The 25,760-nt window shown below is 38.2% G+C and overlaps 1 protein-coding gene across 1 annotated transcript in view; it reads left to right on the top strand.

Moving 5' to 3' along the window:
- The window catches only part of FSTL5 (follistatin like 5), a 525,582-nt gene that overhangs the window by 474,072 nt on the left and 25,750 nt on the right, over nt 1-25,760 (top strand). Inside the window, exons 13-14 of the mRNA XM_032787223.2 lie at nt 1,247-1,354; nt 9,226-9,350. Of these exons, the coding sequence (XP_032643114.1) occupies nt 1,247-1,354; nt 9,226-9,350 (233 nt within the window). The remainder of the gene's footprint in view (nt 1-1,246; nt 1,355-9,225; nt 9,351-25,760) is intronic.

Below are 25,760 nucleotides of genomic sequence, written 5' to 3'. Positions count from 1 at the left end.
TTACTTTCAACCATGCTAGCTAGATTAAAGCTAATGCAGGTATGCCTACCTGAACTGCAAACACATCTTTGATTGCTGTATAGATGTACCCTATATGACCTAAAAAGTATAAAATATAGATTACTTGCTTTTGAAGCTAGCTTTCTTATCTTCTCTTTTTGAAGATGGGCTCCAAGCCTCTTCTGGGGTCTCATTGCATATGATGTCACATAGTAGTTTTAATGAAATTGAAAAGTCAGAGCTGCCAAAAATGTGGCTAGAATCCAAACCAGAACATCTTTCACCCACCCACATAGTTTCCCCATAAATACCCAGAACCAATATTGTCCCATCCAATTAAGAACATTTTATATAGTGCAATAAGATTTTTCACTCTGAATAAGAGAAGGGAAATGTTACCTACTTTTGACAATTCTGCCTCTATTGTAAGTACTGTTGAAGGTTGGTAAGATGTTCTGCTGAACGTATTTTGTAAAAATACAAAAATATCAAATATGAAATTCAATGAATTTAAAAACAAAAGTAGTATTGATCTGTAGCAGAAGCACCCAATTAAGTAGAAAAAGAACATTTTTGTGGCAGTCATTTCTTTCAAGTTTAGTAAATTAAATACCAACCATTAACAAATGTTGACTGACTAATAAAAGTACTAATTTATACACAATACTATACAAACTGTTTCCTTATTAATGGTGGCCTTATCATTTTAGTAATCCAGCTAGGAATGAAATGGGTTGTACAAATGTGCCTGCTGTTTTAAGCTCTGAAGTTTTTAGGGGGATTTTTCAAACTTTAATCTACAACTCAAGAGAAATGCAAAACTTTTAGTGTGCTATATTATCAAAATGCTTTTCCCTTAATAGTCAATGTCCAGTAAAAAGTCTTACCCATATTTATTAAGTGTTATATACTATGTGGTAAGGAGGTTAAATAAACATTTGGCTTACTTGCCACTTTTATCTTGAGCTTCTTTGTAGCTCCAGTATAATATACAGTCAGATGCTGAGTGTACATATATCTCTGTCACATTGTGCAAATAATGAACAAAGATGACTATTTAAGCGGAAGTACAGTAGCTTCAAATCAATCAGTGTCCTGCTTCAACAATTGGCAGCCTGATTTTTATACGTGGACTTATGGCATCTGGAAGATCTCATTCAGTCATAATTTCTTGTATTATTCTATTGTTTTATTTTTCTCTTCTGAAATCAAAAAGAGATTATTTCTACTTTTTTTTACACTATAGGCAGTAAGCACAGACCCTGTTCCAGTGAAACTACACTATGACAAATCACATGATCAGGTATGGGTGCTCAGCTGGGGAAACTTAGAGAAGAATTCACCGACATTGCAGGTCAGTACACTTTGTGAATCTTTGCAGTAATCCTAATACTGAAGCTTAACAAATGTCAGTGGGTAGTGCAGGCCTTGCTGGAGCCCTAGGCTTAAAGTATGAACTAAAGAAAGACTGTGAACCAAAGCAGGCCTTCTCAGAAAAGTGACACTAGGTATCAGCTAACTAAGCGTGTCCCTGACCTGAGAGAATGGTATAGGAACACACAGAGTGCTCAACTAAGTATGTAGAGAAATTCTTAAGAAGGTGGTACAGGAAATCACACACCTACTGTAAAGATAAGGATGGGATGACAGGATAATGGATGACGATGTTTTGTTTGAACTACAAAGTGCAAAGGTGGTAACAACATGCGGAATGTAATATGTAACTTCTATGTATCAATGTATAAAAAGGGAGTCGAAAGAGGGCTGTCTTCGTAATGGCCTCGTGGATAACACTGTTGATTGATTCGGTACCTTGTCACGGGCATGCATGTGTTAGTGTCCCTGTGACCCATTGGACAGGGTACTAGCACAGTGCTTTGCTAACAATCAACCTGGCCAAGCCTTCACCACCGAACCAAGCCTGTGGTCTTTCTTTGAGTAACATTGAGATCCACTGAATCAACAAACTACACTCTCTGCTGATGCAGAATACACACACGTTCCAGAAACAGCAGTACCAGCAGCACTAGCAGCACTAACAACATAACAGATTCATGTCCTGGCATTTTACTATCTAGAGACCTGGGTTCAAAATTTTTAGGTCATAAATTTGGGATCTGATTCAGCTAAGCACGTAAGCCCTTATATATGTCCATCCCTATTCAGGACAGCATTCAAGCAAATGTTTTATGTCCTGAATAAGGACGCTTTCCACAATCAGGGCCTTGATGGGCTCAGCATATCCTGGGAGGATACTTGCGTGCATGACAAAATAGTAAATATAGAGTTTGATCATGTCGAGTGTGGAGGATCTTGAATGGTCACTGGCATCACTGGGAGTCTAGAAGGTTCATCACCTCCCAAGAAGAACTTAGCATCTCTCAAAATTGAGCACAAAGAATGGAAGACACTAGTCAAGAGAAGAAAAATAGAGGTAAAATATTTGGTTTATATGCATTTTTTATATATATATATAAACATAAAAATAGAGCTAAAATATATATCTAAAATGCACATAAACCAAATATTTTAGCTCTATTTTATATATATATAAAACGCACATAAACCAAATATTTTACCTCTATTTTTATGTTTATATATATATATATAAAATGCATATAACCCAACTTTCCAGTAGGGGACCTTGGGCAAAAGACCCCCTAACGCTTCACCTGCCTACCTCAAATATGAGAGTGACACGAACTAGGAGAGTCATGCCGGCTCGACGGCGCCCGGTTATTAACTAAGGGATCCGCGCCAGATGTTGAGGAACCAGGACAATCTGACGATAAGTGGGCTACTGGAACAAAACCATTCATGGACGAGACAAAAGAACCTGGAATTGATGGAATGCTACTACCACAGTAGACCTAATGAGAGGGGATATATGAAACGTATGAGGGGACTATGGATGGACAAAAGACCCATCCACACTTACTGAGAAACAGCTAGTTACCCAACGCTTCAACATAGTAAAGAGGAAGCTGCTCTCACAGCTTGAGATAGACCAACTGCACATTACATCCCAGACTCAAGAAGACCTGGAAGAACAAGTGGATGTGCAGCCCACACCTGAAGCTGAAACTTCACTGCCACCCCCTCCATTGCAGAGCACAGCAGTTGATATGAGGCATAAGATCATGGAGAAACTAACTACAGTCAATCCTCGAGACCGATTACCAAGGCTCAGTGGAGAAGTACCATCAGATAGTATGTTAGAAAGATGCCATAGAGCCCTCATGACAATCCCTACTACCATCATAAACTCAAACCAATGAACTGGTATTACCGCCTGAGCCTCTGTATCCTGGAGATGCTGGCTACATGATCAAGAAGAACAACAGTATACCCACCCTGGAAAATGAGGTTGGAGGATAAGATCAAGGCAACTCGGAGAAGAAGTTAGTCAGCTGGTGGAACTACAGAAGGGTGTAGAGATTAAGGATAAGACTCGGCTACTGAAAAAATACAAGGGCTGACTCCATCTGAAGCCCTAGAGACTGCTAAACAAAGGCTCACAGCACTGGCTACCGGGCTAAGGAGATACCATAGAGAAGCAGAGGTCAAAAAGTAAATGCCCTGTTCTCCAAAGAACCATCCAAGGTGTACTTCCAACTGCAGTGCAACAACACAATAACAGCAGAGCCACCAGCAGCAGAAACTGAACAGTAACTGGAAGAACATATGGGAGAAGAGAAGACTCATAACACCAGTGCACAGTGGCTGCAGGACCTGAGAACAGAGCACAGCACTCCCAGAACAGAAACCAGTCACCAACACAGTAGAAGACATCCAGCCGCGGGTCAAAGAATAGAAGAGCTGACAGCACCTGGACCAGACATGATCCACACCTACTGGCTAAAGAAACTAACAGCAGTGCATGAACGCCTAGCAGCACAAATGAACCAGCTGCTAGCAGCAGAGCTCTCACCCAAACTGGCTAACACAAGGAAGGACAGTGCTGATCATGAAGACCCCTGCAAGGGAACAGAACCGTCCAACTACCGGCCAATAACCTGCCTCCCCACAACATGGAAAGTCCTATCAGCATCATAGCCGCCAAGCTACAGGACCATATGGCCAATACATGAGCACAGCTCAGAAGGGCATTGGAACAACACCAGAGGCTCAAAACACCAGCTCATAGATAGAGCAGTCGCCAAGACTCAAGGTCTAAGACAACCAATCTGAGCACAGCCTGGATTGACTACAGGAAAGCCTATGACTCAATGCCGCACGCGTGATCTGTGAAGTCTGGCGCTATACAAAGTCACAGGACACTAAGGACCTTCCTCAAGAACTCAGTGGGACTATGGAAGACAACACTGGAAGTCAACTCAAGGCAGCTTGCACAAGTGGCCATCAAGTGTGGCATATAACCAAGGTGATGCACTGTCCCCACTGCTGTTCTGCATAGGCTTAAACCCCCTCACCAGATAATCACAAGGACTGGATATGGTACAGGTTCAGGAGTGGAACTACCATCAGCCACCTCCTTACATGGATGACATCCAGCAGTATGCTAAGAATGAACGAGACATCGACTCGCTAATCCACCTGATGTGGATCTACAGTGAGGATATCAGGAGTGTCATTCGGACTGGAGAAGTGTGGCCGGATGGTAGTGGAGAGAGGGAAGGTAGTCAAGACTTATGGGGTGGAACTACCAGCGGGCCACGTAGGAGACATACAGACTAGCTACAAGTACCTTGGCGTCCCACAGTCACATGAAACCACGATGAGGAGGCAAGGAAGATAGCAACATCCAAGTATCACCAAAGGATAAGACAGGTCCTGAAGAGCCAGCTCAGTGGGAAGAACAAGATCCACGCCATCAACAGATACGCCCTGCCGGTCATCAGATCCTCCAGTATAGTGAGCTGGCCAAAGGAGGACATGGAGGCTGCCGATGTGAAGACCTGGAAGCTTCTCCACAATGCACGGAGGTTTCCACCCCAAGTCCAACACCCAGAGACTGTACACCACCGGAAAGAAGCGGGCGGGGCTTGTGTGAGCGTCAAGCCACTGTCCTCGCCGAAACCCGGAACATCCAGGAGTACATCTGTAGGATGGCGCCCAAAGATGAGCTGTTGAGAGAATGCTGAGGCAGCAGCAGACATGGGAGGAAAACCAAGCAGAAGAAGTGCCATGGTAAGACAAGACCCTGCATGGATGTACCATCGACAGACAGCTGAGGTGGCGACATTGGGAAATCCTACCAGTGGCTGGAAAGGGCTGGACTAAAAGACAGCACTGAGGCACTGATCATAGCAGCACAGGAACAGGCACTGAGCACTAGATCCATTGAAGCAGGAGTCTACCACATAGAGAGGACCCAGGTGCAAACTGTACAGAGAGGCCTCAGAGACAGTCCAACACATAGTGGCAGGATGTAAGATGCAGGCAGGAACAGCATACATGAACGGCACAACCAAGTGGCTGGCATGTGTACAGGACATCTGCACAGTGTATGGGCTAGACCCTCAAGACCAGATGGGAGATTCCACAGAAGGTTGTGGAGAATAGCAGGGCTAAACTTCTGTGGACTTCCAGATCCAGACGGACAGGCAGGTTACTGGCCAATCAACCAGACATCGTGGTAATAGACAAGGAGCAGAAGACAGCGGTGGTGATAGATATAGCAGTGCCAAGTGACAGCACATCAGGAGAAGATATGAGAAGCTAGAGAAGTACCAGGGCCTGAAAGAGGAACTAGAGAGGATGTGGAAAGTGAAGGCCAAGTGGTCCCAGTGGTGGTAAGGAGCACTCTGGGCTGTGACTCCTAAGCTGGTGAGTGCTCCAGCAGATCCCAGAGCAACATCAGAGCTCTCTGTCCAGAAGAGTGCAGTGCTAGGAACAGCTAAGATACTGCGCAGAACCCTCAAACTCCAGGCCTCTGGTAGAGGACCGAGGTGAGGAAAGACACATACCACCCATAGGGGTGAGAGGGAATTTTTTATATATATTATATTATATATATAATATATATATAATGCACATAAACCAAATATATATATTATATATATATATTGAAACTAAGACACTTAAACAGAATGGTGTTGGGGAAGACCGTTTTCATTGTATACTCAGATTAGTTTTTCACTGGGAATACTTTTTCATTCAGCAAATAAAAAGTGATTTAAAATTACATGGAAACAGTATTTCATCCCAAAATTATTAAATTATATGGAAACCTGACAATCTGCTTAATCACAACATTTTGTGTGTCTTCATTTAAATATAATATTAATAATCTCAACAATGGTGATAAAGTGAACTACCTAAAAGTAATTCAGATAACCAGTGAATTTGTTTACTGAAGATTGTTTTCATCATATTCATTTCTAAAGGGGTGATTCTACTGAACTGATAATGGCAGTGGGACACAGACAGCTACAAAATATTATTCTTGTAACCTATCTTTTGAATGTAGACTGTATGTGTTGCAACTGACTATGACTGTATGTCTGGCTGGAGCATTCACTGGATTTTAAGCATGTTGATCTGCTACCTAGATGTAGCATTACTGAACTGCATTTCAGTAAAATTATGCAGGCTTTATAGAGATGTGGGCAAGCTAAAAAACCCCCCATGTTGTAAACTGTTTTTTGAAAATAAAAGAATAAATAGCTTCACTTTTACAATGTTTGTGAGCATGTGCAAATCTAAGTACAGTCACTGGATAGCAATTTAAAAAATACATTTCAACAGTTGTACTTATTTTTTTTATTTTTTCATACTGTTTTCTACTTCTATTTAAAACAACATCATGACAATGTGGTAATCTCCTGCTGTACCTGATATTTTTCTACTATAATTTCAGGGTACCTGGCTATTTCATTTTACCTTTTCCTTTCCTACTGCTTTACTGAATCTTCCCCCATACATCCTCTTTTTTGCTGTATAAAGATTAAGGCTAAGATTTAAAAAAAACCTGAGTGCAAGTGGGGTGGTGTTCAGTGGGAACTACTGGATACACTTTACATTTTGAAAATCTGGCCATTCAATTTAGATGCCCCATTGTGGATTCAGCAGCTTGATTTCAGGCACTCATTTAAAAAAAATGTCGTGTTCTTGACCTTGGCCTAAGAAAACTGTACTAGAATAAAAGGTAAGCATGAGGATTGTACTACTTTAGAAGGAAAATATGGTGACAGACTGAGAGTAGCCTTAGGCTGACTCACCAGGATGGGCATTTGCTAAGCATCCCACATGGGGCAAATTAGGGAGATAATTAATTAAGGACTGAATGATTAACCAGTTAACAAGCAGGGCCGGCTCTAGCAATTTCGGCGCCCGAAGGATGGCGGCACGCGGCGGGGGGCGCTCTGCCGCTCGCCGGTCCCGCAGCTCCGGTGGACCGTCCGCAGAAACGCCTGCGGCAGGTCTACTGAAGCCGCGGGACCAGCGGACCCTCCACAGAAATGCCTGCAGGAGGTCCACCGGAGCCGCCTGCCACCCTCTCGGCAACCGGCAGAGCGCCCTCTGCGGTGTGCCGTCGCAAACACGTTCTTGGCGCGCTGTGGCCTGGAGCTGGCCCTGCTAACAAGGTGTCTCAGCTCATCAACGGAGGACAGCTAAAAGAGAGACAGGAAGAGGAAGAGGGAAATGCTAGAAGAAAGAAATAAAGAAACCTAGGATCTCAGGGAGGTGCGATCTCTGTCCTCTGTCACACTGTGCCTAGTGAGAATGTAAGAACCTCAAGGAGTAGGGTACTTGTTCTTTTATATTCACACTGTAGATAGGGCACTGGGTGTTGAACTTGCCATGAGTTCTATGTTTATGAAGACTGTTAGCAGTAAGGACAGAGTGAGGGAACCCTGCTGTGTGACAGGGCCCAAAAAGTAAAAGGTGTTAGACAACTCTGTGCAACATTAAACAGTGTTAAAGAAGGTTTGGTACACAGAGACCTTAGCCTGCTTAGTACCATGGCAAAAACAACACTCAACATCTTGTTAACTTTTTATTTATGATACAGAAAAAAGGAAAAACAGTTGAAGCATTTGAGATGTAAAGTATTAAGTGAGCCTTCCTTTCCTTTAGCTGGAAAGAGTTTGTGGGGGGAGGAATCTTGTATGACAGTCTCTTAGATGGTATTAAAGATGGTAGTAACTGTTCTCTTTGGGGAAAAAAGAAATTAGTTGAGATGGTCTGGAGGTTTAGAGTCTGCTGCTGTTAAAGACTAATCCTGTTTCCTAAAAAGATAAAACAAGGCAAACACTCAAAAAGGGAAGAGAAACGAATAGCAAAGATAGAAAATGCAATTTGTCTTTGATGTTAACTTTCACTTGGAACCTTACTGCGGCACAGCATACTACCATATTACTCATTCTGAGACATGGCAAATTTGTACCAGCATCAGGCTGTAGGGCATTGCTTTGAGCTGCCTCTTTTTGGTCACAGACTCACAGCAAGGAAATAAGGTTAGCAAGGAAAAGAACACATAGGGAGTGTGAGGAAGAAAGACAAAGTCTCACATTCCAGAACTGGTGGTGTCTTCTGGGTCCCTCTCTGGCCAGGTCTGATCAGGCTATCTCTCCAGGATTAGAATGAAGATAGGGGAAGCAGCCATGATGGTGAAGTAGCCAGTTGTTTTCCAAAGTCTCTTTAACTACCCCAAAAGACGTAGCCTTCATCATTTTGTCCACCAATTAGGCCTAATTTCCAACACATCCATTTTAGTTCATTAATTTCTGATCCTTAATGTCTCTTGTTTACCAGTCATAATTTTAACACAGTTCTTGAATTATATTAGTAGGAGTTTTTTGTTTGTATTAATTCAGTCTTTGTGTCTTACTTTGCACCTTTTCCCATCAACATTTGTTGTTGTTCATTACAGTAAGATTTTTTTATACACTTTTACAATTGAGCTCACAATTAGGATAAATGTGTAAGCCCGATCATTGCAACAGTGTTTAAGCCTGGACACACACTGATTCTCCAAAATCTGTAATACCGGTCAGTTTTACTCCATTGTCTTTGAACTGCTCTTTATCAGCATAACCAAAGATTATTGCAAACAAGAGTTGAATAAAAAGGCAATTGATGATGGACTATTACCATTTATTAAAATTGACTTGCATATAATAGCATTCCTGTGGTGACAATGGTAGAGTTCAGGGGGAGGGTGTCTTTAAACCTGCTTATTATTTTGAATCAAACCCTCTTAATTCAAACTAATTGTTGGATTAATTAAAGCATGTAATACTATTTTTATTACTCTAGGTAATAACACAGGCCAGTGGGAGTGTTTCTCACCACACAATCCATACTCAGCCAGTGGGAAAACAGTTTGATAGAGTGGATGACTTTTTCATTCCAACTACAACCCTAATCATCACCCATATTAGGTAAGTTCCATATAAGTCATAATATTTTGTAATTAACTTTCAAATGAACCATGACATCTCATGTAAAGAAAGCACTGTATTGTTTGAAAAAAACCAGTAATGATAACATTTATTACTGTGTTATAAAGTTATTCTATATGGGCCCGCTTCAGTGGGAATTTTGCTGAGTAAAGACTAAGTATGTCAGACTTTGGCCAAGTACCAGCATATTTCTTCCTGATCTTGTCATATATTGAAAACTTCCACTGATGTCAGTAAAGGCTCCACACATGGAATAATGTTGGGATTGAGTGTTCTCTGGTTATTTGATTTATTTGTGGAGTCTGGATGCTTCCTTGAATGAAGGTCACAGATAACAGTTTGTTAGTATTGCTATCCATTGTGCACACACTTGGAAGTCCCACTGACAATGCAGAATTGAGCCCGGGGTGTCTTGATAACCAAAGAACAACTTTTCTGACAGAGACTACATTAGATATAACCAATTGCTTTCTTTATTGCGCCCTCACAAATGAATGTGCATGAATTCTTGTATAGTGAGTTTCCTGGCGTTTCTTCATGACAAAAAGTACATCTCTTATTGGTTTTAGTGGGAGTTCATTACAGTCTGTGCTGGAAGAGGTTGTACATTTCATGGACTCTAGGTGTATCTCTCAAGGAGTGTAACAATCCACTAGCTGAACCACTGGAACCTATAAATTCCATGAATTGTGCTTATTTGTCCTACAAACTCTATAAACTCTGCCTGTGAAATGAATATTCCAGGTACAGGGGAAAGTGACCAATTGGATTTTATGGAGACATGGGTTAGTCAGAGAGGAAAAAGAAATTATGAAGAGGTGAGGGAGGGAGGGAAATATTCAAAAAGAGAAAGAAAGGAGAAAATCTCGTTTCCACCCATGCCGCAGTCTCTCCATCCCATCCACTTCAAAAGAGAAGATCTGAAGTCCCCACACCATCACCATATGCTGTAAACAACAATATATGTAAATGCATGTCAATTTTAATTATACTAATTTTTTTCTCTGAGTATGTTAGCAGGTATATTAAATGGCTTTTTTCCCCCTCAAATTTGCCTATAGCAGTTACTAGTGCTTCAGTCTATAGCAGATGCAGAATTCGGTCATATATTCCTCCAAAACTTGCATTAATTCTCATTGGGAGCTTTGTGTGCTCAAGGAATGCAAGGTCAGCCCCGGAATAACCTCATCCTGTTTTTACTTCAAATCAATGTTGCAAATAATTGAGCTTTTTGTTTAGTACTCTGAGTTTCAAAGGTTTTTGATACTTGTACAAAACTGCCTTAATTAGGAATATCTTCACTATAAATGGACAAGCATCGTTCACCCTGAGGGAGATTCAGCTACAATTTCAAATCATATATATTCTCCCTTTTAAAAATATATATTTAGAAGTTTGGCATTGGCTTTCTTTTGAATCTGAAATTTATCATTAGAAGTATTTGTCAATGTCTATTTCTGAATTCGAATGAGTAAGAAAGAGACTGAGCTGCTGAAATTCATAAAACTAAAAATATTCCCTATACCTTTGATGAATCTGGTCCTTTGTGTCAGAAAGAATCTTTGCGGTTCTCCTGAAGATGCTGTCACATTAAAAGGCAAAATGTCTAATTTTCCACATAATTCATAGATAACAAGTGATTTATCACCCTGTCATATGTAAATGAAAACATATAGTAAATGTAAATGTAAATTAACACATTTGAATAATAAATTATGATTCTAAGTACCATTACTGTGCACATATTTCTTTAATTAAATCCATTTAAACATGAGTACACACTATCCCTGAATAAGTGCACAAACAGTCCTTATCGTCATGCTTAGAAAATCATTAAACTATGTCTGCTACATTTTGGAGTAGTAGTACTTTAAAGGCAATGGCCACTGTTTATGTAAAGTAGCAATCAAGTAAGGAAGCACTTGTCCTAGTATTAATGGAATATAATTTGTTTATTTCTGCATTAATGCCCTGGAGAAACTCAGTTTCTATTTAATTCTCTCATTAATGCCATGCAGTGGTGGTGGTTCTTACCTGGACAGGTGCCCACAAACCCTTAATTCATAATGGAGAGCAACATTTAAAGGACAGAGCTGGCATTGATCTACCCTGAAGTGCTGGGCTGGTTCATTTAATTGTCTTCCTGAGCAATATTTCAACTAATGGATCCTGTTGGGCACTTCTACGTGTTGCTAATTGTATTCAGTTTAAGCAGTATAGCTTAAGCATAACACTAAAACACGGTGTGCTTTTACATCCCATGGCATGGCTACCAGTAAAAAGCTTTGTCAGAATAAAGATAATGGGTCAGCTTTCTAAATTAAATATAGATATCTATTGTAACATTTTTCAGATAGGCATATATTGTACCATTTTGGTAATGAACCATATTAGTATTAAATATATTTATTTTGTTTCGTGAAAGACAAAAAGATTTAGGCAGACACATTTATTTAAAGGGATGCTACCGACTTTATCAGGGTCAAAATTTAATATATCTATAAAACATTCCTTGTGCAGATTTTTACAGTGGAACAGAGGTGACATTTCAATTAGGGACATTAATTTGCCTACAGTCAGAACAGGAAACAGAAATGTGGAAATGGACGTAGGTTCATAGATTCTAAAAACAGAAGGGCCTGCTCTGATCATCTAGTCTGATCTACTGTATAACACAGGTCACAGAACTTCCCTGAACTAATTCCTGATAGAAGTGAAAGGTATCTTTTATAAAACCAACCAATCTTGATTTTAAAATGGCCACTGATGATGAGTCCACCACAACCTTTGGAAGTGGTTCCAAAGGTTAATTACCCTTATTGTTAACAATTTGCATCTTATTTCCAGACTGAATTTGTTTAGTTTCAACTTCCAGCCATTGGATCTTGTTATATCTTTGTCTCTTAGACTGAAGAGCCCATTGTAAATGTTCTTCCTGTAGGTTCTTCTAAAATGTGATTGAGTCATCCCTTAACCTTCTCTTTGCTAAGCTAAGTAGACTGAGATCCTTGAGTGTATCACTATAATCATTTCTGTGCCTCTTCTCTGAACCCTTGCCCATTTTCAACATCCTTTTGAATTGTGAAGACCAGAACTAGACATAGTATTTCATCAGTAGCTTCAGTGGTGCTAAATACGGAGATAATTTAACCTTCATTCTCCTACTCAAGTCTAAAAAAGGCAAAAGAGCTAACAGTGACCTGGGAATGGGAAAGGACAAAGGGCCTGATCCAAAGTCCATTGAAACCAGTGAGAATCTTTCTTTTGACTTCAGCAGGCTTTGGAATACAGCCAACATAATGAAAGGAAAGATGAAAAAGAAAACTAAAAATTACATTGTACACATTGAATTTTAAATTAAAAATACACAGAAAAGAAAAAGACATAAATTGAGTGAAATATTGAAAGAATGAAATAGGATAAGGAATGACAACATAAAATAGAAAGAAACACAACTTTTAGGATTAGTGAATTTTATTTTATTTTTTGATGCTTCTGATTTCTCTAACTTCTAATTTCTTTTGCAATTTCTTTTCAAGAAATAGTCTAAAATAAAATGGTCACTGTTTCAAAAGGGGTTGTAATATTTTTTTTCTATGCTGACATATTTGATTTATGTATATAAACAATGAAATTAATTCCCTAGAGTTTGATTGGTTTCTGCTGCATTGGAAATGCCCTAAAATATATTTCCAAAATGACAAACCTCCTCATGCTTAGAAAAAACTCCGGTAAGGACATGCCATTTTCAAATTTCTAAAAGTTCAAATAGTGTCCTTTATTTTTAATCAATAGTGTATTTAAAATCAAAATCAAAAATTGTTTTTTGCAAATTGTTTGGCGGTATCATTAAAAGCCTCTGATCCTGAGTAGCAAATGACTTCTTCCTATTCAGAGGTAATTATTTGCCTTTGCCTCTTTCTTCATATTATTTTCACCGAAAAAATTCTTGATTACCAATAGTTCAAATACTTCTGCAAATTCTCCCAATATTCATTCCAATCAAACAAATCCTGACCTTGGTCATAGCTATGGAGCTTTTACCTCCCAAGGAATTTGACACTAAAAAGAGCTGCAGTTTGATTGTTAAAATCGTACCAACTCTGACTGCATCTTATATTTAGAGAGGGAAAAAAAAGCAATGTTGCAGACAGAGATCACATTTGTATATTTTCTTCTACTTTTCTGGAGTAAATCTATTTAAATTTGTTCATTATTTAAGGAATTCACCTTCCATCGTGCCTGACTTTCAAACACTTTGAGGTTTTGTTTAAATAAAAAATGAACTATATGAGCTGTGTGTCAGGGAAGGTTTTAAATTAACTGCAAAAGAGAAATTCATCAAATTAGTAGTGGTATGGAAAAACTGTCTAAATCTAACTTGTCATCAGTGAGCAATGAAAATACTCAATAGCAGCACAAGTGTGTTAAGGATGTTAAGCAACAAACATCAGATTTCCTGCTTATTATCCTTTTGTGTATAAACCAGCCAAGAGAACACGTCATGAACTTGAATAGCAAGAAACAGCTACAAAGGAAATAACCCCACTTGCTGAGTGAGTTGATAGTGTTAATTGTTCAAGAGCTTCTCTTTGCTTTGTAAGAATTCAGTCCCCACTGACCATGCAAGAGCAGAGTTTTGCATCATAATGAAAACCTTCTGGAGTTATGCACATTTGTCACTCGTAAACTAAATTATTTGAATGGTGAGACAGATTACAGAATGTGCATGTTTTACCAAATTGGTGTCCAGGAAAAATCTGAGGGTTTTTTGTGTGTGTGTGTTTTTGTTTGTTTGTTTGTTTGTTTGTTTGTTTGTTTGTTTGTTTTTAAATCTGAGGTTGTCTTGTGAAAAGACTACAGCTCTCAAAAGGTATCGTACATAGTTTAAATGATATCACCTACATTACGCTCTTTCTACTGAGTTTTTATTTGTGCAGTACAGAGGCTAAAGAGGTTTGTATGAGAGGGATAGCATCTATATGTTTTGTATGTACATGTACATAAATGAAAGTGAGAAATGTAAAACAATGGTGGACTCATAGTTCTTTCTCATTTTTTACCTTTAACACAATTATATACTTATTTACAACTTTATATAAATATAGATGAGTTTTATATTTTCATTTGAATGAGACTAACACTGACAGAATTATATGTGGTCACCACTAGCAGTTTGCTGTTTTTAATTTTACATTTAAAAAAGAAAAATACACTGCTTCTAAGTTACTCTTTAAAAAAATCTGTCATATAAAATTAGTTGTTACATTTATCCATTTGTCATTTTAAAGGTATTCCTTGCTCCTTACCAGCATTAACAGAAATGAATTATGCAAGACTTGTGCACTGAGTACTGTACTTCAAACATTCACCTAAATGAGCATTGGCCTATAGTTTTCAAAGCTCCTAAGCATTTAAAAGACTTCCAAGAGATGGGACTTAGTACATTAGAGGAAAGATTTTTTGAGAAAATGGATTTGAATGGGGGGAAAATGAGTTAAACTTTGTGTCTATTTCACTGAATAATTGAATTAATCTGGGTGCTGCTGATTATTCCCTGAGAATAATATTTGAGATAGGACCAGATTAGTGGCTGTCCGAACATTATTTTAATGTGTTTTCTAAAAGCTAATCCAGAATTGGAATCTGGAGTTATTTCCAGGGTTTTTGATCCAGATACACAGATGAATGCAGACACAACACACAGTACATAGGTTTAAACAGCAGATCATAACTTTTTATTGATCTGAATTAATGCTAGGATGAAAAGTATGACAAATTCTATCAGGCAAAAGGGTGGTCCAATAGAGGAAAATATGGCTTTATGCTACAACAACAACACAAACAAGGCCTCAACCCCTCAGTACCCTAAAGATATAGCCTCCTGATTCCTCCTGTTCTTGTTAGGGAATGAAATTGGAGGGGAAATTCTGTGACCCATGCAAAACTGAAGACCTACTCTCACTCTACAAAAAGTGAATTAAGCAGATGCTTTGAATCCTGTGTGCAGGTTTATCCCATGAGCTACACTACACTACAACTGAGAGCTACACTAATCCCATGCTGGACACCAGCTAAATGTTGTGTTGACTCTCAAAGCCCATCCCACCCAAAAAGGCTTCCCAGGTATCATGAGGAAGTAAAAAGCAAAACAGTAAGAACCGAAAATCTTCAGAGCAATGGCCCGTGCTGTCCTGATATAAAATTTCTTCCCAAACTTTCCTCTGTAATTGAGGGGTGATATGGCTTAGCTGACAGCATAGTGGGAGTCCCAGGTATGCTATTTTCAGGATAATTAAGTACTAGGTAGAGAGAGTAAGAGCCATTTGGACATCAGCAAAGATTGTGCTGGGCCTGGGGACAGACCTCAGGAGCTGACCAAACCCAGTTGGTTCACTCCCCTGAGCCAGCTGGATGACTGCCAAAAGTGGGTGGAACAAGTGTCCTGCTTTGTTCCTGAAGCCACCCCCAGGCCCCTCTCCTTATAATAGGTATATCTCCAATTATCCTTATCTCCTGGAACTGGAAGGGACCTTGAAAGGTCATCAAGTCCAGCCCCCTGCCTTCACTAGCAGGACTAAGTACCAAGTTTTGCCCCAGATCCCTAAGTGGCCCCCTGAAAGATTGAACTCACAACCCTGGGTTTAGCAGGCTAATGCTCAAATCACTTAGCTATCCTCCAGCATTGGGAGGTGAAGGGCTGAGCACCTCCCCTACTCTATCTTGCATCATAGCCAAGAGCACAGGGTGTGCCTTTCTCCTTCTGGTCTGGTCAAACTACTCCTCTCCCCTGCTAAAATAATGTTAAGCAAGCTACTAGACTCTGGCCACATTGCTTTCAGTTAACCATCTTTAAACACCAAAGCAAAACATACAATAAAGGGTAGCTCTGTTGTTAAAGGTCACTCTAATATCTCCAGAATACCGTGTCCTTTTTTCTAGTTACCAAATCCATGCCTGATTTTCTCAAATGCAGGTAGGAAACCTAAGATTTCCTCAATTACTCTAAGGTCAGGGAAGCACTCCCTGATGAGAGTCTGAAAATCATGTGAATTTAAACCCATAATCCCTATGTCACTTTATGGCTTGGCAGGTCCCCCTGCCAGTTACATTGGGACAGGTGGCACCATGCATGTGAGAGTTCCTCCAAGGGACAGCAAAGGACCTTCATTCCCTTGAGACTTAAAAAATGAAAGACACATGCTTGAAGTTGTCACTCAAGTAAAAGTACCATTGACTTCAGCAGGACTGAGTAGGGACTTCTGCACTGTTTCCTGAGACTCTAGTATCTGCTACTTGAGTCCAGTGCACTAGAATTCCATCTCGGGCAGATCACAAGCTGGAAGGACACTGTGGTACAACCCACTAAGGCACCAGTGAAACCTATAAATAATTGAAGGCTTGGTGTTAAGAGTGTATGGTCTTCAACTGAGGGTTTTTGTTTTTATTTTGAATTTTGCAAATCGTGAAAAAATGTGTACCCTGTTATCAGCTGCTACTTTGTTAGTACCTGTAACATATGGACCCATTTCTGGTTTCAGTTAAATCATGCATGCATGTACATGTGTGTAAAAATATAGTTTCTTCTACTCATATATTCAGTGTGTACAGCCTGAAAGTAGATCCCACTGTTACAGCCAAGGGCACTCAGATACCATGGTCATACAAGTAGACAAATAGTTAAGATGGAACGTATTATTAGTAGAACAAATCCCAAGCTCATTTATTCTGTTTTACTTAGGTTTTACTCAGACAAACCTACACCCAATTTATGCCCTTTGGAGATTTGTCTGTAAAAATTGAGTATGGACTTCAGTCTTTGGCCTCATATATTTACCTTGAAGAAAATTTCATTCAATGAACCACCCTTCCTGCTAAGATAGATCAATACAAGCAATTATGTTGTCTCTTAATATCTCTCCTTATCATAAAAGTAGACAATTGTAATTAGTGTGTGGGATGGCTGCAAAAAGATTATTTTTGCAATGCTCACTATAGCATGTTCTTAGAAGTCTAAGGAGCACAAGGGCTGATTATTTCAGTTCCGCAGTTCATAAATCTAAGGGAACAAAGGTAATTGGAATAAATTAAAGTCTATATTACACTGCTGTACAATGTTTCAAAGCAATATTAAATGAACTCATTGTAATGGATTCTCTCTAACTCTTTAGCTGTTTTAATCTTTTTAGCAAGCATTTTGAACATCATACAGTTACCTGCCTCAATCTATGAAAGAATGAATAATCAACCCACTAGTGGGGGATAGCTCGTGATCTGAGTAAAATTAAATATTCTTTGTTTGCCATGTCTCATTCTTCTCTTTCTGTTGTGTAGATAATAATAGGTGAAATATCCACTCTGAAATTATACTCATTTGTTCACGCCAGACTTTCTAAAAACTGAGCCATCATTATAAAGTCATTGGAAATACAACATTGTAAGAGTTCCTAAAAAAGTGAGTCACTTGGGAAGAGTGAATGCATTCAAAAAACTCACAAAGTTTCCAACTTCATTCCAAAGCATAGTCTCGCACACTGCTGTAGAATAGCTGAAAGATTGGAAGTACATTCTTTGAACCAAATGCAAATCAGCACATTAAAAAAATATCACTTTGCTTCAGAAATCCTTAAGATTAGAAATCATGAAATTTTGCTTTGATTTGCAAATCAGATGATGCACACAGTAAATTCTGTGTCTATCCTTGTCAAAACAATAACAAAGAGATACAGTTAAATTCTGGATTGTGTATCCAATTAGCTATTGTGGTCTAGTTCAAACATGATAGCCGACAATTTAGTATTATACAAATACTACTGAACGTTGGGTAAGGGAAATGATAATTTATGCCAATTCACGCACATTAGTGAACAGAATATTAATGATGGGTTTATAATATAGGAAGCAGTGCTTCTCAACAGTAACGTAAGCTAAGGGGAAGCCATTTCAGGTGGTGCTTAAGGACACAGGCATAGAAGGCTCAGCAGCACCACAGCATGCCACCTTAGACCAAAGGAAGCTAATATGCCCCAACTCTGTGGGATCCACTCTTTCAAGAGCAGAGGCCTTCTCTGAGGAGGAGGAGAATCTGTGGAGCAACTGCAATTGACAGTAACTGTAGTATCCAGTTGACGCTTTGAGCTGCCAGAGACAGAACAACTTGTACAGGAGCTGCAAAATTTGGAGGCCCATGCTCACTGTAAACCACTTAACAGTGAGGAGAGCATTAGCTGGAAACTGCAAAAATAACCTTGCAGAATTTTTCAGCCCTCTTTCCCATTCCTATGTCCCTTCTCCCCATCCAAAAAAGAGGTAAGAGTGCAATTTGGTGCATAAATAGCTTTTATAGAAAGAATGTGAGACTGATAGAAACCTTCCTTAAGACTTTATCTGCCTCTAGTTCTAAATTGTGCCCTTCCAGGATCTGTACTTTAAAAGCAATACAAAGAATGAACAAAAGAGAAGAGATTTAGCTTGTATAGGTCATCTGGTATTTATAGAAGAAATGAACTGATGTAACAGTTCAAGTTAGGTCTGTGGATTCATCTGACCATTGTTTGCAAATGAAATTGATAGATAAAAGAAAATTAATAAACATTATTTTGTAGTATGCCACAGATTGCAATTCATTTCCAAATTCACCTTGTGTTCTTTATTATTTTTATTTAAAAGTCATTGATTTATACAGACAAGATATTCCAACATAGCTAACCAGTAATAATACATTTATTAAATTAGCCTTAAAAAACATGAAAATTGACCAGCATTTGAGACATGAAATTTTACTTGCCTCCATTATACCATGAAAACTGATGATAAAGAAAAAAAGAATATTTGATTTAATTCACTCACACACCCAAAAAAACCTACTGAAAATCTTTGTTGTGAGTGAGTGGGCTAGAATTTTGCAAGGGCTATAGAGGTATAGCTGCTAATTGTTAATTGAGTAAAGATGATAGTACATACCTAACTCTTTCAGCATTGCTATTTATCAAAATTGATGCTTAGCACTCTGTTAGAAACATGTGGGATTCTGACCCGCTGTGTGCTGTGGCACAAAGGTGGTGGTGAAAGGAAATTCCTTGTGCCCTATACTCCTTTTACAGCAATTCAGGCACCAGCTAGAATCTGGCCATAAATAAATTGCGTGCATGAAATCCTGGCCCCAGTGAAGTCAATGAAAATTTTGCCATTGACTTCAATTAGACCATAATTTCACCCTATATGTTTCTTCTTCCCTAATGCCTGCACAAATATCTTTAAGGGCAGGTGTACTGGAAGGATAATGGGCACCCGTTCCATTAGAACTGGCCAAATAAACCATTATTTCAAATAATTTTTTGGGACAGCAGCATGTAGCATTACATGGAAATAAAGCACGTGTGTAATATATTCTAAAATGCATTCAAGTATAGCAGAAAACTAATCCACAGAGGCGTAGCCTGTTACTCATGGTATTCAAAGAGCAGCAGGTAACTTTTCTTTAATGCCCTTCTAATTAATCATACATAGTTCAGATAAATCAAATTATAAAGACTATGGCAAGCGATTGCAAGATATATGAAGTGATCTTGATATTTAACAGTTACCCATTTTGTTAGCTTCCAAAGCATGATTATTAAATTAAATTCAGTGTACGTGCTAAGGGACAGATTTTCTATTTGTTTGTTTGTTTAAAAGCTTTTTATAGTTTGCACAGAATGGACCACAAGTTAATTAAACTTATTTTGGTGGCTTTTCCACCTACGAGTTAATAGCAAATGATTAAGTGGATTGTATTTTTTAGAATATCTATCAGACACATACTCCTGTGTCTGAACTATAAGATCAAAAATGTAGACTATAACCAAAGGTCCATCAGATATACCGGAGCTGTTGTTCAATCATTTTTTTCCTAAGAGGGTTTGGATTTCTTCACAGTTATTATACAGATTTTTCACTGATACAACTTCACTAATGTCAGTGGAACTACTCATGATTTACACTTCTGTGAGTTAGTCAGACCCAAGTTTTTCCACACTTCAAAATTGCCAACCCTATGGTTTAAAAAATCATGTGTCAGACTCCTGAACATCAGGAAATTGGTGTAAATAGAATTAGATTTTCTTTCTGTATTTTTGAGCCTTTAAGGCACACTCACTTCACATTTTCAGGCTTTTCTCTGCAACCACAAGTGCTAGAAACTTACTTTTAATTTTTGTCCTGAAAGTCAGGATTCTCGTTTAATGGCATGACTCAGACTCACCCACCGCACGAGATACTGTATCGTGAGATTTGCACTAAAATTGCAAGGATTGGTAATAAGGTCTTTGTCAATCACTTCAGTCTCCATCTGCAGTTAGTCACATGGCTAAATACTGTTCTCATTTGCATCATTATAGTAACACAGAACTCTTCATGAGCTCTGCACATCTCTATGATGGGCCAGAGCCTCTAGGGAATTCATCAGCATCGATTTGAGACTCAAGATTCATGAGTTCTCAGGCTGAACCTGTAGTCTTTTCCTTGGGGACAAACCACTCCCAGCCATCCACTGCAACAGAAGAATTATTCAGAAAATCCACAGATTGGAACTCATGAAGTTCCTTTTCCCTTTAAGGGTAAATGTAAAGGAAATAGAGCCCTAAATTTGCAAAGTCAATTTTATTTCTGTTCTTCTGTTTGCCAGAACTCTACTGGTGATCTGTAGGGTGCAGCACAAAATACAATTGTGTGTCTGGCTTTTTCTTGATTTGAGTTGAAAGTGGAATGGAATGGTAGAGGCTATGGTGAGTCTGACTGTTTCTATTAGTTCATTTTAATTTTTGCAATATATCCAGTTTGATGGTGGACACAACTTTTGAGATTTTGTTCTGCTGAGTTACAAGTATTTCACAACCTCTAGCTAGTCTGATCTTTATCTCATGATTCATTCCCCCATCTGTACTGACATTCCTTTCTGACTCGGACAAATTCCTCTGTGTATTCCACTTGGCATCACCCCACCTTGATGTTACCATGTTTCTCTGAGTCTGAAATCTTCGTAATTCTCTCTTTCCTCGTACTGACATTGAATACTAGCTTTAGCGATGTCTCTTGTTCAGTTTCTCATTGACTATCATAGTATTTAATGGGATCTGAAAATATATTTTTTTAAATGACTAAAATTTGTTGGTAAGCTTCCCAAGGCCAAAAAAAAAATAATTGTTAAAAAGATAGTGAAATTTCTCATGGTGAATAGTTCGCATATAAAGTAGCATGCCCACCCACTCCTACCTACATGCACCCCCCCTCCCCTTTAGATATTGACAAATCTGGAAAACTTTTATTGCCATGATCTAAAATAATGTCTTCCTTCTCTTTGTACTTGGGACTGGATCCTACTCCTCCTGAAGTCATCGGTAAAACTGCTGTTGACTTCAGTAATGCAGCAGCAGCCTATAAAGAAATCCCTCTGTTGGTATTATCCCTCAATGTCAGGTTTTTGTATTTCTTCTTTGTGCAAACATATCTTAATATAAAAAAAAGCATAAAGCAATGACGATTAGTATAATTGTATCAACTGAAGACTGTGTACCACTTTACCATCTACATAAATCTAATATGCAAACTTTGTCCCCGATCATGCAAACACTTATATGTGAGTAATCCAGTTGAATTGGAGATGACTGGTCACTTGGGTAATATGTGAGTAATCCAGTTGAATTGGAGATGACTGGTCACTTGGGTACGTGTTTGGAACATTGAGGTGTTTATCTGAGTGAACAACATCACAACAACAATTATCATTGTCATTCCTTTTGTTTCTGGAATATGTGACATCACTCATAGCAGAGAACAACCAAAGTAGAGCTCTGATTTCTCATGGTCTGAAGGTTTTTTTTATTAAAATACAGTGCTAATTAAAAAATAAGCATATCCTTTTGGTGATTATTGGAATCATACAAAGAAGTTCTTAACCTTTTAGAAAGACATTTGCAATTCACCTTTAAATGCTATTCCAAAATAGAATTCCTCACAAACCTAGAAAATGAATTCATATCGGGCAAGAAGATTGTTATTAGTTCAGCAGCCTGACTGAGTAAATCTAAAATATCAATGAAAATTACTCACATTCTGAAGTATATTGATCAGCTAGATGGGCAGTACTGGTTTGCAAAGAAAACTCTCACAAATGCTTTGCATCATCATTATTATTATTGGCTTATCACTTAAGCATGCTGAGGTTAGTTTGGATTGAGGTCAATAAATGCACATTCAGTAAAAGTAAAGAATTTAACAGTGGGAAAATCCTTCCATTCTTCTCACTTACACACAGAGTATTTATCTCTGTTTTTATGTTCATAAGCTCTCACACACCTTTAGATTTGTTTACGGAGCTAGAACCCAACACTTCCTTTGAAATAGCAGTGATCTGAGCAGTATGAACATTCTGAGGACTAAAAGTACAGTCTTATCATCAATCCTGTGTTTCATCTGAGCTGACCCCTCAACTCCTTTTAATTTGGGGGTGATGAGGGTGTTTCACAGTGTGTTGGCTGTTTTTATGCAACAGTTTATAAGACTCAATTTCCCTGTCATTCCTGTGCTCTGCTTTTTTCGGTTGGCCTACTCATCCACTCCCATATTGTGATCCTGAGAGTAACCATGTTTGGATTCCCCTAATGAGTAGATTACTAGTCTTACTGCAGTATTTCAGGCTAGTAAAATGTTGTTGTGTTTTATATAAGGAATATTTTAATATTACTCACTGTGATACAACAAATAAAATAAATTGCAGAAGGGAAGAAGGCCTTCAATAACAGAAACAACATAGATACATCAGTGTGTGCCCCTTGATGAGTCCTCAGCCAGGTGGACTTCAACGTCCTTAAAATTTTCACACATAAATATTCCAAACCAAAAAATGAATGATTAATCTTTCCACAGAAACAGAGCACTAAATATTGATGCAAAAGTACAGTAGCATTTTATTATTCATAGAGAACAGCAGGAAAGGAAAAATTAAGGAAATGAACCTTAAAGGTCAGAGACTGTAATAGCACCCAAAAGAAAAACTTTTTTTTTCTGATGAGCAATAGCCGCTGGACAATATCCACTTAGGCTTTCATTATCATCAAACAATTTTTGAGTTGCAGAAATTAACAAAGGGCCATTCTCGGCATCTGCTGGAAATGTACTGTCCTAGGCAGCAATGATTTTCTAAGACCTGAGGGGACGTTTGCTATGCACTTGCTGACAGTTTTTGACACTAGAAACAGTTAAGTCTGAAGTGTATGTTATTTATAGATAAATATATGTACGTGTAATACATAATAGGATATTTGTAATATAAAATGGCTCTAAAGAAGTATAGCCTGTTTAAAACTATTTTAGCCAGAGAAGGTTATCCATGTAGTACTTTAAAATGTCAGAATGCAAGGCTTCCAGATCAAATAGATGATCTGCACAACCAGTCAATCACACTCACACATCCATATATGTGTAGCTATAAACTAGAGAGTAACAAAAGAAATAGCTAGTGCTTGATGTACTAAATGTCAGACTCCTAGACGATCAAATATTTAGAGTGAAAAGTGTAAAAATTTTGATATTTTATTTGTCACAAAAACTAAATGGGCCCCTGAAAGCTGAACAGTCTGATAAAACATGCAAAAACATGTTCCTTTTTGTTTTTTTTAAAAGAATATTTCCCTCTCTGTGACTATAGTGAATAGTACCCCATTTCATGAGAAAAATTGCTAGTAGATAATGTTTTGCTTCTTTTGAATTTTGTTTGTGATAATTAATTGTTTTCCACATGGATTGAAAAGATGCTTTTCATGATATTAAGCCCCAGTCCTTCAAAGGGTTCGTCACAGACAATTACATAAACATGGAGTCCCATAGACTCTTCTGCTGCTCTTTGCTGATAGAAAGGATAAATGTTCGTTCCTTAATTGGTCCAGCCCTTTCTTTTTTTCCCCATTTTGTTTCTTTTGGATTTTTTTTAAATTTATTTTGAGAGAGAAATTTGTCCTTAAGTGCTCATTCTTCTTTCATAGCATCACATTTTTGGGAGTCCTCACTCACTCTTATTTACTCTTGATTCCACAAATATGCCTATTGACTTCAGTAGATATTTTGTGGGAGCAGGGACTGAGATAGAAACTGAAAATGACTTTATATTTTCCATAGACTACAGCACAGTCTATTCAACCCATTTTCCTGCTCATTTCATTAGGTAAACACATTTAAAAATAAATATATCATTTACATTTTTTAAAAAAGGAAAAGAGATAAGGGTATTTTTTGGCTATTTGAGTGCACTTTTCCTTAATTTTTTCTTTCATTACCTGTATGATCTTCCTTCTCTGCCAAGATATCCCTGTGTAATAGTGAGCACAGTTTCTCTAAGAAGTAACATTTAGAATAAGACCAGACTAAGGGCACATCTTCACTAGTGTTTGTAACTGTCTGAAACTATTTTCAGAATAACAGGCGAGCTGTGAATACATGAGGTTTCAGACGATATTATTCTTCACTCTAGGAGTGAACTGTATCAGATGTCAGCATGGCAATAGTGTACTATTGGGAATGCAGTGTTACTGGCATGGAGCAGCCTAAAGATGTTCACGTTCAGCACCTGGATACAAAGTTTGGTCAAATCTGAATCACCTGAACTCCAGAAATGGGGTTCAGAGATGCAGGGAAACAGCTTTCCCTGCTCCCCAGAGATCAGTTCTTAGTGCACTTCTTTTTGCCATGCATCTGATCCTCTAGTGACACTTGCATCGAGGTGATATGACGCACCAGTTCAAACAACGTTAATTGGGCTAAAACTAAGAAGCATCAAGAACTCAAATATTACTGCTTTAAGTGGGCTTGAATTTCTCCTGAGCTATCCACCCAGCACTAGCATGTTGTATAGAAGTCAGATATTATCATACAATTCACACAGCCATCTCCTATGCTAAACAGTGGGAAATTATAGTAATCTCAAATATCACTGTGTGATAACAATTGGCAAATGATGACTTCTTTTTTTAATAGTGAGCTCTCTGTTCCATACATACATATCATGTAAAGAAATAATATATAGCAGTATATACATGCCACCTGAATGAGAGAGATGCCCAGTTGCCATTAAAAATTCATGGAAACTGGATCTTCAATTTGCTTGTTAGTTTTGACATTATCAGCCTGTTTGTACATATAAAGGCAAACTCAAAATGTCTTTTTTTAAAAAGGAATAACTTAAAATAATCACACCAATCACGATATTTCTTTAAAAAAAACAACATTATTATACACTAACAGTGTGATTCAATGCTTTGTGACTGATGTGTATTTGGTAGATTTAAAAAAAATCATCATGAGTTATTTAGCTGTCATCCATAAATATTAAAGCTATGTTGCAGATAATGTATCTAA

The sequence above is a fragment of the Chelonoidis abingdonii genome, chromosome 5 (genome assembly GCF_003597395.2).
Source record: "Chelonoidis abingdonii isolate Lonesome George chromosome 5, CheloAbing_2.0, whole genome shotgun sequence".
Taxonomy (NCBI): domain Eukaryota; kingdom Metazoa; phylum Chordata; order Testudines; family Testudinidae; genus Chelonoidis; species Chelonoidis abingdonii.
Note: the sequence above shows the minus strand (reverse complement) of the source record. Positions and strands in the feature narration are given on the sequence as shown.